At 34.9% G+C, this 12,729-nt stretch overlaps 1 protein-coding gene across 1 annotated transcript; it reads right to left on the bottom strand.

Moving 5' to 3' along the window:
* Window positions 1-270: 270 nt before the first annotated feature.
* On the bottom strand, window positions 271-5,444 carry LOC121967511 (chromophore lyase CRL, chloroplastic-like). The gene is made up of 9 exons (XM_042517792.1): window positions 5,150-5,444; window positions 4,993-5,042; window positions 3,583-3,643; window positions 3,429-3,464; window positions 2,324-2,374; window positions 1,894-1,986; window positions 982-1,086; window positions 716-808; window positions 271-603 (listed from the first exon to the last, which is right to left on the bottom strand). The coding sequence occupies exons 1-9, from the start codon at window positions 5,327-5,329 to the stop codon at window positions 460-462; spliced, it is 813 nt and encodes a 270-aa protein (XP_042373726.1). The 5' UTR covers window positions 5,330-5,444; the 3' UTR covers window positions 271-459.
* Between the last annotated feature and the right edge of the window lie 7,285 nt (window positions 5,445-12,729).

Raw genomic sequence — 12,729 nt, 5'->3', positions numbered from 1 at the left:
AAATAAAAATCTATGCAGTGCGTCACAATTAGGATTCAAACCACTTGAATGCCTAACTGTTGCACTATATAGCTCCAGGGGCAAAATCTGGAGAAGATGCCTACTCCTTGCATGCCACTGTAATGACATTTAGGACTACAAAGAACAATGATACAAACTATAAGATCGATGACATTCAGACAGCACAAAGCATTGTAATAACGAAGAGCATTCATCCAAGGGATGAGCATCCAGCGCCAGCATGACATGACCCAGCTGTGACAACCCATGTAATATGATCCGTCTTGTTTGCACCGGCAAAATGGCCTAATTTGGTAGTTTGCTCAGTACTTCGCTGCAAACTTTGGGAGGACAGTGTTTCAAACTGTTTCTATTTAACGAGAGTTATTGGAAGGTTGGATCCTGTATTAGGAGAGAATAAAAAGTGAAATAAGTTTTATTAGATTTGGATTGCGAAGGTTACTGCCCGTTGACTACAAAAGAACTTTCCATCTTATCCAAAGAAAATGTTGGGGGAGAGTTCAAAGGTGAGAAGAACATGTCGTCGTTGTTGGATGGTCTTGCAGGCTTAAACTCGTAAGGACCAGCCTTCGGACCCCAGACCTGCTTAAGTCAAAAATATAACCAGTAAGACACCTTGGTAGGCGTTCTGACACGCATTTTAATAGTGGATCCGACTGATGCATGAAGGTGGTATCACAATTAAAGATCTCACCTGATTTCCCCCCTCGTCGTATCCTCTGTCCCAAGTATGTATTTCGCCATTTTTGTGAATAGTGAGTTCAGACGAACAGTATAATGCACCACCCTGAAAAGGAAGAGCAGTGTTTAGTTTAATTGATTATGTATAGGTGAAACTAAAATTTTGTAAATCCCTCTAGTTCGCTATTTGTTGCTTTTTTTTTCAATTCAATAAACCACTGGAATTCATTAAATCTACATGAAATTAAGATAAAAGTTGAAGAGAAGTTCTGAGGATACCCATGTGTTAGGAAAGCCACCCGGCGGACATGTGCCTTCATACAGGCAACGCTTTGCACGTTCACAACGCGAGAGGTGAATAGTTGTCAGATGTTCTGCAATGTCCTGAAAAAGAGAGCGATGACAAAATGCAAAAATATTATTGAAACAAACAACTATTGTTCCTTCTCAGAGCATGTGGGATGTGGCCGATGCTTAACAACATTATAGGAAATAAACTTCTATAATAAATATCTACCATAAAAATTTCCAGTTGGACGGGAATCATAGCCTGATAAGTTAAAGGATACTACACTGCATATGGCTTTTCTCCTAAAAAATCAAGTTTCCTATCAAAGGTAAAGGTTAGCCACTAAATGAAGGTGTAAAGTAATACTCCTAGGGAGAACAATTAAACAGAATATAGTTACTAATTGCAATATGGCGTTAATAATTAAAAACCTTTGGCACCATGGTCCCTGTCTACTACGATTAGCTATGTGAATTTAACCATATCCATCAAGAACATCTGGTGAGATAATTGTAAATCTTCACTACGAAAGGGAACCTCTAATTTAGATCCACAGAGCTCCCCATAAGACACACAAAAATCTGTTGGCTCAAACCATCATGAATTTTTCTTTAACTGCCACGATTAGTGCATAGAAACTGGGTAATGACAACAAATATCTTCACATTTCTCCAGTAGAAAATTTGATTGCACAGAATAAATTTTAGTCGTCAATGTAGAGAACTAGTCAACAAAATTATTCATTACCCAGAACCTGTAGATTACATGATAAAAATAGGACATCCAAACATGATGATTATACTTGGCTTGTTTTTCAGGATTAATCTTTTTATACACAACACAAGCAATAATCATGCTAAAAGACAGATCGAAGCAAAAAATTACAGTAAAGTAAACCATACCCCAATGACCTCCTCAGGCTGTGGCCTTTGATCCCTTGGACGGTCACAAAAGTTTTTGTACTCCTCCACATCTCTTATTGCATATGAACTCAACTGCCCATCAAAAATATTTTAAAGAGTTAAAACCAAAAAAGATGAGTACATGAGCTTATTTCACTCTTTCTTAGCCCTCAACTTTCATTTGGCCCATTTTAGTCCACCTAGTTTAATTAGGTGTTCTATTGGCACTCAAAGGACCGGTTTGAGACACAATGATAAACTTCTGAGATAGCAACAGGAGCAAAATGACATATCTAATTGAATTAAAGGCCAAATTGAGAAAGAAAATTTGAGCTCCATGTCAAAATGAAACTAGTCCTAAGAATTGAGAACACAAATCAGAATATGTTAAGCAAGCAAAACAAATAAGGGAAACACAACTGTTTCTAACCTCAACATCACATTTCATCTCTTTTGGACAAGGCTTCACCATGTAAAATCTCTGTAGCAAGTAAAAAAATGGCAATCAGTTGACAGGTAGCATGTTAGTAAATTCTTAATCAATACCATAGCCTAGAGAAGGGTAAATGATGGATCAACTCATGAAATGCAAGAATTATCAACCTGGCATGCCATCTGTTAATTATAGTCATTCAAGCAAACGGATGCCTCTTAGAGACATTGGGGGTAAAAACTGTGACAAAAGTCAGTTGTACAGTATACTTCAAGTTAATTAACCATTTCAGACTTCCAAAACGTGACAAGGCAGAATCAATTATGCCAGTTTAGAAACCACCTATTATACCTTTGAAATGGTGACTACCTTGACAAACACCACACTAACCATGTAGATCTGAAGAAATGGAGCAACAGTCTCTACTAGAGAAATTATAATTGCAAACATTTTGCAGGAGGAGAAATACAGATTCAGGTAGAGCTAAAGAACAAAGAAATATCATGAAGTGTTTAGCATGACTCGAGGGGGAAATGCCCTGTAGAACAAGTCAAAAAGCTGTCATAGAAACAGATGCTTAAAATTCTTCTGGTGCAAATAATCAAGACGCATACTCAGACAAAAAATGAACTAGGTGAAGAAAGATTAGTATTCCTATGTAGCATGCTTCCAAACAAAGATTTAGCTTTCAATTTCCCTATAGAAGTTATCTTACTTGCTTGAGCAATTACCATTCAGCACCTAAACTCAGGTAGAATATTAATGGTAGATACAGTTATTCTCATCACCTATTTCAACCCTATGTTACTCAGACACAAGCATGAGTATCCGACATGAATCCAAGTGTCTGATATATCAATCTTAAAAAACTTTACACATGATCAATAAAAATATTAATTGTCCACTTACAAGGTAGGTGTCCAAGTGTCGTATATCAAAGCTTCAAATTCATAATGTTGTCAAATGGCAATTGACAAGAAGATAAGTAATCCAATCAACGTGCAACATCTATTTAACTAGCAAAGGAGAGATTTGAATGAACTAGTTAAAAATTATATACTTAAGAACATAGCACGTTATTTTCAAGAAGCAGTCAACATACTTGTCGAAAAGGTTTCTGGGGAGTCCTCCAAAATGCCTGTGGAAAGAAATTCAAGGAAAAAAAACTAATTTCAGTTTGAGAATATATGATAGGGGAAATAGGAAAAAAACATAAAGAAAATAGGTTGCAGAACATCAAAGAAAAATTAAGTGACCTGCTCAAAGTACAAAACCTTTGATCCATCTACCATCTCTGTCGCTGGGCATGTAATCATTCTGTTTTGGAGAAGTGTTAAAGAAGACTTAGCATAGTTAGGGTTGTAAACTAGCATAACCTGATGAACAAGATCAATAAGTACTCATTTATGCTTGTTTAATATGAAGGAGTATAAAATAAAATAAGCTTAAACACATGTTTAAGCTAGGAATGACTAAAAAAAGCAACCTTGAATGCTAGAGCGCTAGTCTCTTTAATGTCCATGAACAAAGTTTGTGAAACATACTTGTATACAAACTCATCTAAGACTCATCGATGATCTGATTTCTTTATGTTTATTCAAACATATAAAGAACAAAATACATTTATGTATTCATGACACTTTGTGTATAATAATTTTGATAGTCTACAAATTGTAAGGTTGTAATGTATTTTAAAAAACAATATATTATATAAATTCATAATAGTGTACATTATTTTCTTTGATAGATGACAAATTTTAAGGTCCCAAGTTATTCTAATAACAAATAATATAAATTTCATCTATTGGATCAAGTTTAAGATAACTTACAAGGACATCCTAATCTCTAATTGAGCTTAGTAAAAGCTCAATCTCAGTTTAAGGCTTTAAGCTTAGTAAGCTTTTAGTAAACAAGTCTGAACACAAAATACTATGCTTGGTAAATAATGAACCTGGTTCAAGCTCAATTATCTTTTTAAATGAAAAAGCATGAACATAATCAAGCTTCATTCATCTCATTTATAGCCATAGGCATGATCCTTGAAAATGATAATAGTGATATCTTTTCCAATAGGCAAGACTTAGCTTGCCAATTCTCATTGTCATTCACTTGTTTTGAACCATTTCTCAAAAGGAAAATCTATAATACAATTAAATCCTCAAAAAAATACGGTCTCAAATTAGTTCATGTTAAAAACAAGAAACGGATTTTTCTTTTCTTTTGGTATCTTACCTATTTTTTTCTTTTATGTTAACTCACAGTGGAAAGATAAGTAATTTGGCAAGGGAAGTGAACGAGGTTGATAAATTTGACCATTACAGAAGGGATTTGACAATCCAAACTATTTTAACGACTTGAATTTTAATGCACAAGATTAAAGAATGAATTCATGAAAAACACTGGATAGCAATTCAAGATTCACAGTCTCTTGGCCCAGACAAATAAACCGATCATGATATTGATAAACGAAACGTCTATGCGACTGGACGAAGACAAAGACATATGTGATTGGCCGTTAGTAGTATTCTTAAATTTCAGTGATCCTCACTTCAAACGTAATCAGGGGAGATAAAATGGTAAGCACAAGTTCACGATACGTGCTACTGGAACAGGAATTCGAATAAACATAAAAGGATAAAAACGAGGTAGAGAAATCTTGCCCGCACCTTATGTTGAAGTAATTGTCAGGATCCCTGCGAGCCTGTTCCCGAGAAAACTTCACAAGGAAGAAAAGGTCAAAACCGACCAGTTACCACGCCTTGCATATTCACCGTAACACAAAAAGAACCCCAGAAAGCAAGAAAGGGGAAACCGTGAGGGAACCTTCTCCCCGACGAGGGAATTCGTGACGGCGCCGGCGTGATCCCATCTGGTGGTGGACTTCCTCAGCCGCTTCAGCAAAAGGACGCCACCCAGTAACACCAGCGCCTTGAGGACCAGCCCGCGAGCACGACCAGGCCCAGTACCGGCGCTGCTGCTGCTCGACTCCGCGCTCGAGACCATCCTCCTTCTCCGGTGGCTCCAGAGGGTTTTCGGTTTGCTCTGCGAATTTTGATGTTTTCAAATCTGATCACGTGACAAGAGCCAGAGACGGAGATTGGAGAAGGATAAGGCCTTCTTTCTTACTGGGATTAATTCCCCTGCATTTTACTAATTAAGGAATTAGCAATAAGCATGTTTATGATTTTTTTTATCTTTATCAACGTATTTTAAAAGTAGAAATGAATAAAATATGACTATAATTTAACCATAGAAATAATTTTTCCTTTAAAAAAAACCTCACTTTCTTTATTATAATACTTGATTTCTAGATAACGATTGTCATCTAATTGATTATTATTATTGAAGGTGAAAATGATGGAATGCATATCTTTTACATTGTTTATATCCATTATAAAATAATAACAAATTGCAATTCCTCCGTGGAAAGTTTTCTACCCGAATAAATTTATTCTCATTCCTGTAAACTTTAGTTTACTTCACCTCCTTTTCAACCCTCTAATGCACAATAATTTACTTAATTATCTATATATTTTTTTTAGATAAAAAAATTTAAAATAAAATATAATTCCTTCAAAATTTAACAATAATTAATTAGAATCTAATATATTTTATATCAATTAGATAACTCCGATTAATTAAAAATCGATCGACATCAATCGATTTGTCATGAGAGAACATAAACGCTTATTATTTTTTATAAGTACAAAAGTTTCAAATAAAGTATAATTTTTTAAAAATTCAATACTATTTAACTAAAATTAAATATATATTTTCTATTAAATTAAGAATGATTTATTTACTACCTACCAATCGATTGAAAGTCATACTAATCAATTGACTTAAGTTGAATTGATTGGGAGTCATACTAATCGATTGACTTAGGTTGGATCGATTGGGAGCCTAAGTTAATTGATTGGTATGAGCTTTCAATCAATTGGTATGAGCTCTGAATTGATTGGTCAGACGGAAAAGAATCGTATTCAATTTGATAGAAAATACTATATGTTAGGATCTAGAGCGCTAAACACGCGGAAGCGCAGCGGAAAAATTACTAGATCCTCTTATCCAGCAGATCCATGCGAAGGAAATAAACATTGCATACAAACAATCTATATTAAGTTAGATGATAGGATTATACCCTTGATGCATGCACACGATCTCCCGACAGCTTGGATCTCAGCATGATCACACGTCCGCGCCTCTATGGTATCCACACGAACAAGCCTTGTCTTTGCTTGTCTCACAAACAAAGCAAGATGAAGAAGAAATCACAAGGTTGTACTAGCAACCACAATGGTGATTTCAGCCAAGAGGGGGAAGGAAGAAGAAGAAGAATGCCAAGGGTCTCAACACATGAAAACTCTCTTAAAAATCTTGAAAAATATCATCCAAAATGATATTTATAACCATCCCATAGTATACCAAGAGTCTCCACCCTTTCATCTTCTAATCTAATGGCTCAAAATTAACCATTCAATCCAATGGTTCAATTTTGACCATTCAACTTCCTTGGTGAACTCAAGTTCACCCAATGAGTCCAACCCATTGATTCTCAAGCAACTCGACTCAATCCAACAATTGGATCCCTTTGAGTCTAACTCAATTAGTCAAATTCGGATTACACTTAATCCATTGATTCATCACATGAACCCATCTCCATATCAACTTGTTCTTTGTGTGCGACCCTGTAGGTTCTCGTAACGTTGGCAATGCACTCAAATCAATATTTGCGATACATAAACAATGAGTGGCATCTAGCAAAGCATCATTGCTACCCAAGTGACAAGAAAGTCGAGATCCGACCTAACCTGTCCGTGGCTATTATCTTGTATGACTTGATCCCTTTATCCTTGATATCCAGATTGATCAATGAATCATAGACTGTGTCATTCTCTTATCGATCTTTGTGTTTATTGATCTCCAAGTAGACACACTTAAACAAATGAGCTCAATATCTCATATTGACTGATTTACGTATGGTGTCCTACTAATCAAGGGGCCCACAGATATCGCTTCCGTCATATGAAAGGGATAGATCTCATCTACATCACTCACATCCGTCTGCATAATTTATTGCATGCCCAGTGATCTATTTTATAGTCCATTCTGTTACGGGTGACGTTTGACGATACCAAAGTATACAACTCCTTATGTAGGGAACCGTAGTGGCTTCAGTCTAAGGTCTATTCATACCAATAGTCGCATGAGAATATTTATGGCATTCATACGACGATCCATGAAACATTCTCATAGCGGATCATTTAGTGTATATTCTTTAATATATACGTATGTGTCAACCTGATATCTCATATTCATGACTTGTGATATCAAGTCATCCGTTGACCTACATGCTAGTCTCAACACATTAATATTGTCTTTGTATATTAATGCTCGGCTAGGAATAGTTAAGAGTAGTGTTATTTACAATATCTCACTATCAATTCAACCAATTAATATACTGTAGATAAAAATATACTACCTAAGGATATTATTATACTTATTCAATTGACACTGAACTAAAATAAATATAATAATCATCTTTGTCTTTTATTAATAATGATATATGATACAAAATGAGTCTTTTACAATCATCTCATAATTGATATAAAGTTAATACTAACAATATATTCTAGTTTGAATGTGTTGAATTTAGATGGAATTGTATCTCATTTTAGATTTTTTTTTATCTAAAAATAGAATAATTTGATGAATCAATGTACATTAAGGAGTTGAAGCACATAAAAGTTTGTATGTAAAGAGTGACAATAAATTTTGATAGGGGAGGAAGTTGAATTTACATGTAAAAAGTATAAGGTAATTTGTCCATAAAATAATAGATAGACGGTGATTATTTATTATTTATTTTTTTATTCGATTAAAATTAAATAAAATAAAGTTTCCTTTTCTTCCTCATTCCTCCCCAACAAGCTCATAAAGGGCATTTGAAGCAAAAAATTAGAACCATTCGAATTAATCTTGAATTTAAATTATTTTGAGTTATAGTTTAATTCTACCAACTAGGATTGAATTCGAATTTTATTTCAAACCGAGTCAAAAATTACTTATATTTGTGAAATTCGAATCGAATTAGAAAATCACGTATATTTTTTAAACTCGAACTCGAATATTACTATTTTTATACTATTCTGGTCCATTTGATTCACATTCCCACTAAACCGATTGGGAAGAATAGATCGACAAGACCTAAGGGCCAAACGAAATGCTTGATCTTGTCGTATCAAATGGCTCGATTGGACTGATTGATCAAACCAAACTTGTTCCAATCTTAATCACGTCACAGGCATGATACAAATTTAAAATTTTCATTCTTGAACTGTGTGCTAACCTAACAATTGGACCAAAATCATGTAGAACAACAATGAGAGGCGGATTTACAGTAGGGACCGGAGGACCACATCCCCTCGACTCAAAACACAACCTCAACGTAAGTCTCTGACAGTGAGAAGACGAGAAGGAATTTGGGAGAGAAGGGTACAGAGAAAGGGAAGAGTCAAGAGGGAGGAAAAAAACATCTTGTCCTTTTTTTTTTTTTTGCTTATTTATTTGTTTAATCGATTAAATAATTTAATCATTAAATAAATTATTTAATTTCAAAAATTGAAATTTCTAGAGAGAGAGAGTAGACGGAGAGTGCGTAGGGCGAAGAAAGAGACATTTCTCTCACTTTTCTCTTTTTTTTATCAATTAAATAAATTATTTAATTTTAAAAGTTAAAATATTTTAAAAGGATTTGTGATGATGAAATAATTTCAGCACGTGGTTATCTGTATTTATGCCCAATTTCATATTCATCCCTTACATTTCAATAAATTGTCTAATTTTCATCATAAATTATATGTCCACGAGATCTGTTTGTTGTGTCAATTGATTTGAATACTTTTGCATCATGATAAATTTAAGAATTCTTTAATCTTCAAGGGCAATTTGAAAAACAACCCTACAACCGAAGAATTTATCAACATAAAAATAAAAGACAACAATTAACATAAACTTCCATACAATTGCATAGCATAGAGAATTAAGAACCAGAACTCGTTAATTTAATATTATTTATGTTGACTTATAGGAAGAAACCAATGACAAAAACAGGCTTTCAAAAGGCCAACTACTTACATAAGTTCATAAAGAGCAATTATTCTTAATTTAAAATTAAGAAAAAAGAAATCTCCAGCATCATATAAGAAATCCATAATTTACTCCTTCAAACCTTACATGATTTTCTCCAATCTAAGATTGCCACATGTGGTGGGATATTTGCCACATGATGTCGCGGAATCGAAACTTAGGGTAGTCGGGGCGTAAATCTCCGGTCCCTGTGTAACTCACCCCACCTACCACATGCTTGCTCAGGATGTTGTGATTTACCTCCCTCGTGATGACCTTGGGTCGGGTGCGACGGGGGCGCTGGGGGCGAACGATTTCACCTTTTTATCACATGATTTTCTCCAATCTAATCAACAGATTTCTTCTTCCATATCTACCCTAATGTGCTATGAAAACCTTTATTTCTCCCGATTTCTCAAATTGAAACCACAATCAATGCCGTCGAAACATAAAACAAAGTTTTGAAATCTTTTTCATGATATAGCAATTCAACAGGAAACGAAAGCCATGACATCAACAAATAGGGGGAAAAAAAGTAAGATGAAATACAAAAGTTGCCTACTTTACAAGCTATAAAAACAAGTGACAAAGAGATGAATTTCTTTTGATGGAAGAAATAGAAAGATCTCTATCCTCTAAAGAGGAGACGATAACTAAAGAAGAAAAAATCTTGATAACTCTAAGGATGGTCACTCTCTTTATAGTCCATCAACTCTCCATGGAAGATGAAGAGATGAGTGTCTCTTCATCTCTCCAAGGAATATAAAGAGATATGTGTCTTTTCACGTCGCAAAGGAATATGAAGAGATAAGTATCTCTTCATCTCTCCAAGGAAGATGAAGAGATATGTGTCTCATCATCTCTTCAAGGAAAATGAAGATATGTTAGTCTCATCATAATCATATTAATAATAACATTTGATCTTATCAAACTTTAGTTGTCAATTCACTATTTGATCATATCAAACTTTGTTCGCTAAATTCAACTACTTGGATTTTGTCTTTCTCAACGGGAAATAAGGAAATGAATATTTGTGTGACCCTCAATGGTTCAGAGATACAGCTAATCAAGAGTTCACAACTCTTTGTGATTCAGGACTATACTCATCCTGTATACGGACATATCCTTAATAGCCTCATCCTATGATCAACTACTTGATTATATGATGTCAAAACTAATTTTGATTAACATCCAACGAATCATGATAAGAGTGTCTAGTAGCACCGCCCCATGACTCCCTAGGTTTCCTTGAATAGTGCTTGCATGAAACAATCGATTATGGTTAATGTACAGTCCAATTTCTTCATCTCATATATCCTAGTCGTATTTACAACTATTGGTACATCGATGGTTATATATTGATTTGATAACCATATGATGTTTCTTATAGTGACATCGTATGTGCAACTAGAAAACTCCTTTCTTAAAGTATATCTTACAACTCTGATCAGAAACTTTATATACTATAGAACAATACATTACATAAGATATCCACACCCGCGGATGTGTGGTGAATCCCTGATTACAATGCACTAACTCCTATATATTTCATTACTACACCCAATCTCACCACCTAGTGACCCTAATAGAGTCGGTAAATGAGTCAAAGTGCAGCTCGAATATATAGAGCCTCAGTGTTGCCCCAGGTTATAAGGATTACTAGTACAACTACAACCAAGGACTTATCCACTTAATAAATGATAACCACTTGAAAAGTCTGTGTGAGGGTTGTTGGATGAACTCATCGTATAAGAATCCATCTATATGCTTAAACATCTCTATGTCATTATCAATGAAACATAGTACACTACATCACAGATGCTAGTCTTTAACTTGAGTGACCTTTTATCCTTATTTATTAGGCACCCCAATTGACTAGGAATATGTTTAGAATATCTATAAATATTGATGTATTTCATGATGATCATCATATGTACCACTACATCTCACTATAATATATTCAAGGACTTTATCTATGCATCTAACATGAGTATAAAGATAAAGTAAATGTCATATTGAATTGAATTATAATAAAGTAAAGAATATTTATTTACAAGAGTTAATAAAACCTTAGCCAAAAGTTGGCTTGTAGGGCACCTACTCTAACAAACTCCCACTTGCCCTAATGCCAACTACTTACGAGTCTTAAACCCATCAATTCACGATGCTTTTCAAATGACAATCCTGGCAAGGGCTTTGTAAGTAGATCAATAATGTCATATGTAGAGGGAACTTTCTCGACTGTGATGTCACCTCTTCCCACAATCTCTCGGATGATGTAAAATTTTCTTAGTATATATTTGGTTCGATGATGAGATCTTAGTTCCTTTTCTTGTGCAATAGCAGCAATGTTATCACAGTGAACAGGGATTTGATTAATTCCATTTGGAATAACACCCAGCTCTTGAATGAAATTTCTCACCCAAACTGTCTCCTTTGCTGTTTTTGAAGCTGCAATGTATTCTGCCTCAATGATGAATGTAAGTACCTTGGGTTGGTTTTGATGTGGTCAACCAAGTCAAGTTAAATCCTGTTATATTTTGATCATTGTATCTAAGTGTGCAGAAACTTAGTGTAAAATACTAAAAAAAATATTTATAAGGATTAAAATTCAAACATAATTTAATTTATTTAGAAAAAATAAATTTAATTTGATGAGAATTAAGAGTGAAATATTTTATATGAATTTATAAATTTTTGTAGAATTTTAAAATGAATATTTAGATATTTCATATGGATAAATGAATTAGGTTTTTTTAAAATCTACTTTGAATATCCATTTAAATGAGACAATGTTTAGTTTCCTAAAATAAATCCATTTATATTTTTCCTTAAACCTAACTTCGCCTGTGCCCTTCTCTTGGGCGTCGCACCTCTTCCCATGCCTCTTCTCAGTGCCTCACTGCTATGACATCGTAGCCGCCATCATCAGCCGACCACTGACCCTGTCTAACGTTGACGCCTCATCCCTCGCCTCCCACTACCCCATCCTTGCTAGCGTCGCTTGATATCCTCCATCTTTGTTTATCCCCATTAGAGTTCGGCCTCAACACGATGACCAAATCGCGGTTGCTCTCTTCGTGCTATCAGGGCGCAATCTCTACGCGTCATCTTCGTGTTTTCTTCCACAGCAGACTGTCATTAGGACCCCACCGTGAGTAGATCGTCAACACCGTCTGCTCACCGCCCCCGCCTTCCTGCTCATCGTTACCTCCTTCCTGCTAACTATCGTCACCTCTAGCCTCGGTGGCACTGCAGACCACCTGCCACCTACC

The sequence above is a fragment of the Zingiber officinale genome, chromosome 3B (genome assembly GCF_018446385.1).
Source record: "Zingiber officinale cultivar Zhangliang chromosome 3B, Zo_v1.1, whole genome shotgun sequence".
NCBI classification, from domain to species: Eukaryota; Viridiplantae; Streptophyta; class Magnoliopsida; order Zingiberales; family Zingiberaceae; genus Zingiber; species Zingiber officinale.
The sequence above is the reverse complement of the archived record's forward strand: the minus strand, read 5'-3'. Positions and strand labels throughout refer to the sequence as shown.

Excerpts from the sequence above, each read along its gene's own strand:
- LOC121967511 (XM_042517792.1), bottom strand. The coding sequence starts at position 5,329 with ATGGTCTCGAGCGCGGAGTCGAGCAGCAGCAGCGCCGGTACTGGGCCT. Across the intron at positions 1,087-1,893 it reads AGCCTGAGGAGGTCATTGGG|GACATTGCAGAACATCTGAC; the intron begins GTATGGTTTACT and ends TCTCTTTTTCAG. Across the intron at positions 809-981 it reads GTGGCTTTCCTAACACATGG|GGTGGTGCATTATACTGTTC; the intron begins GTATCCTCAGAA and ends CTTCCTTTTCAG.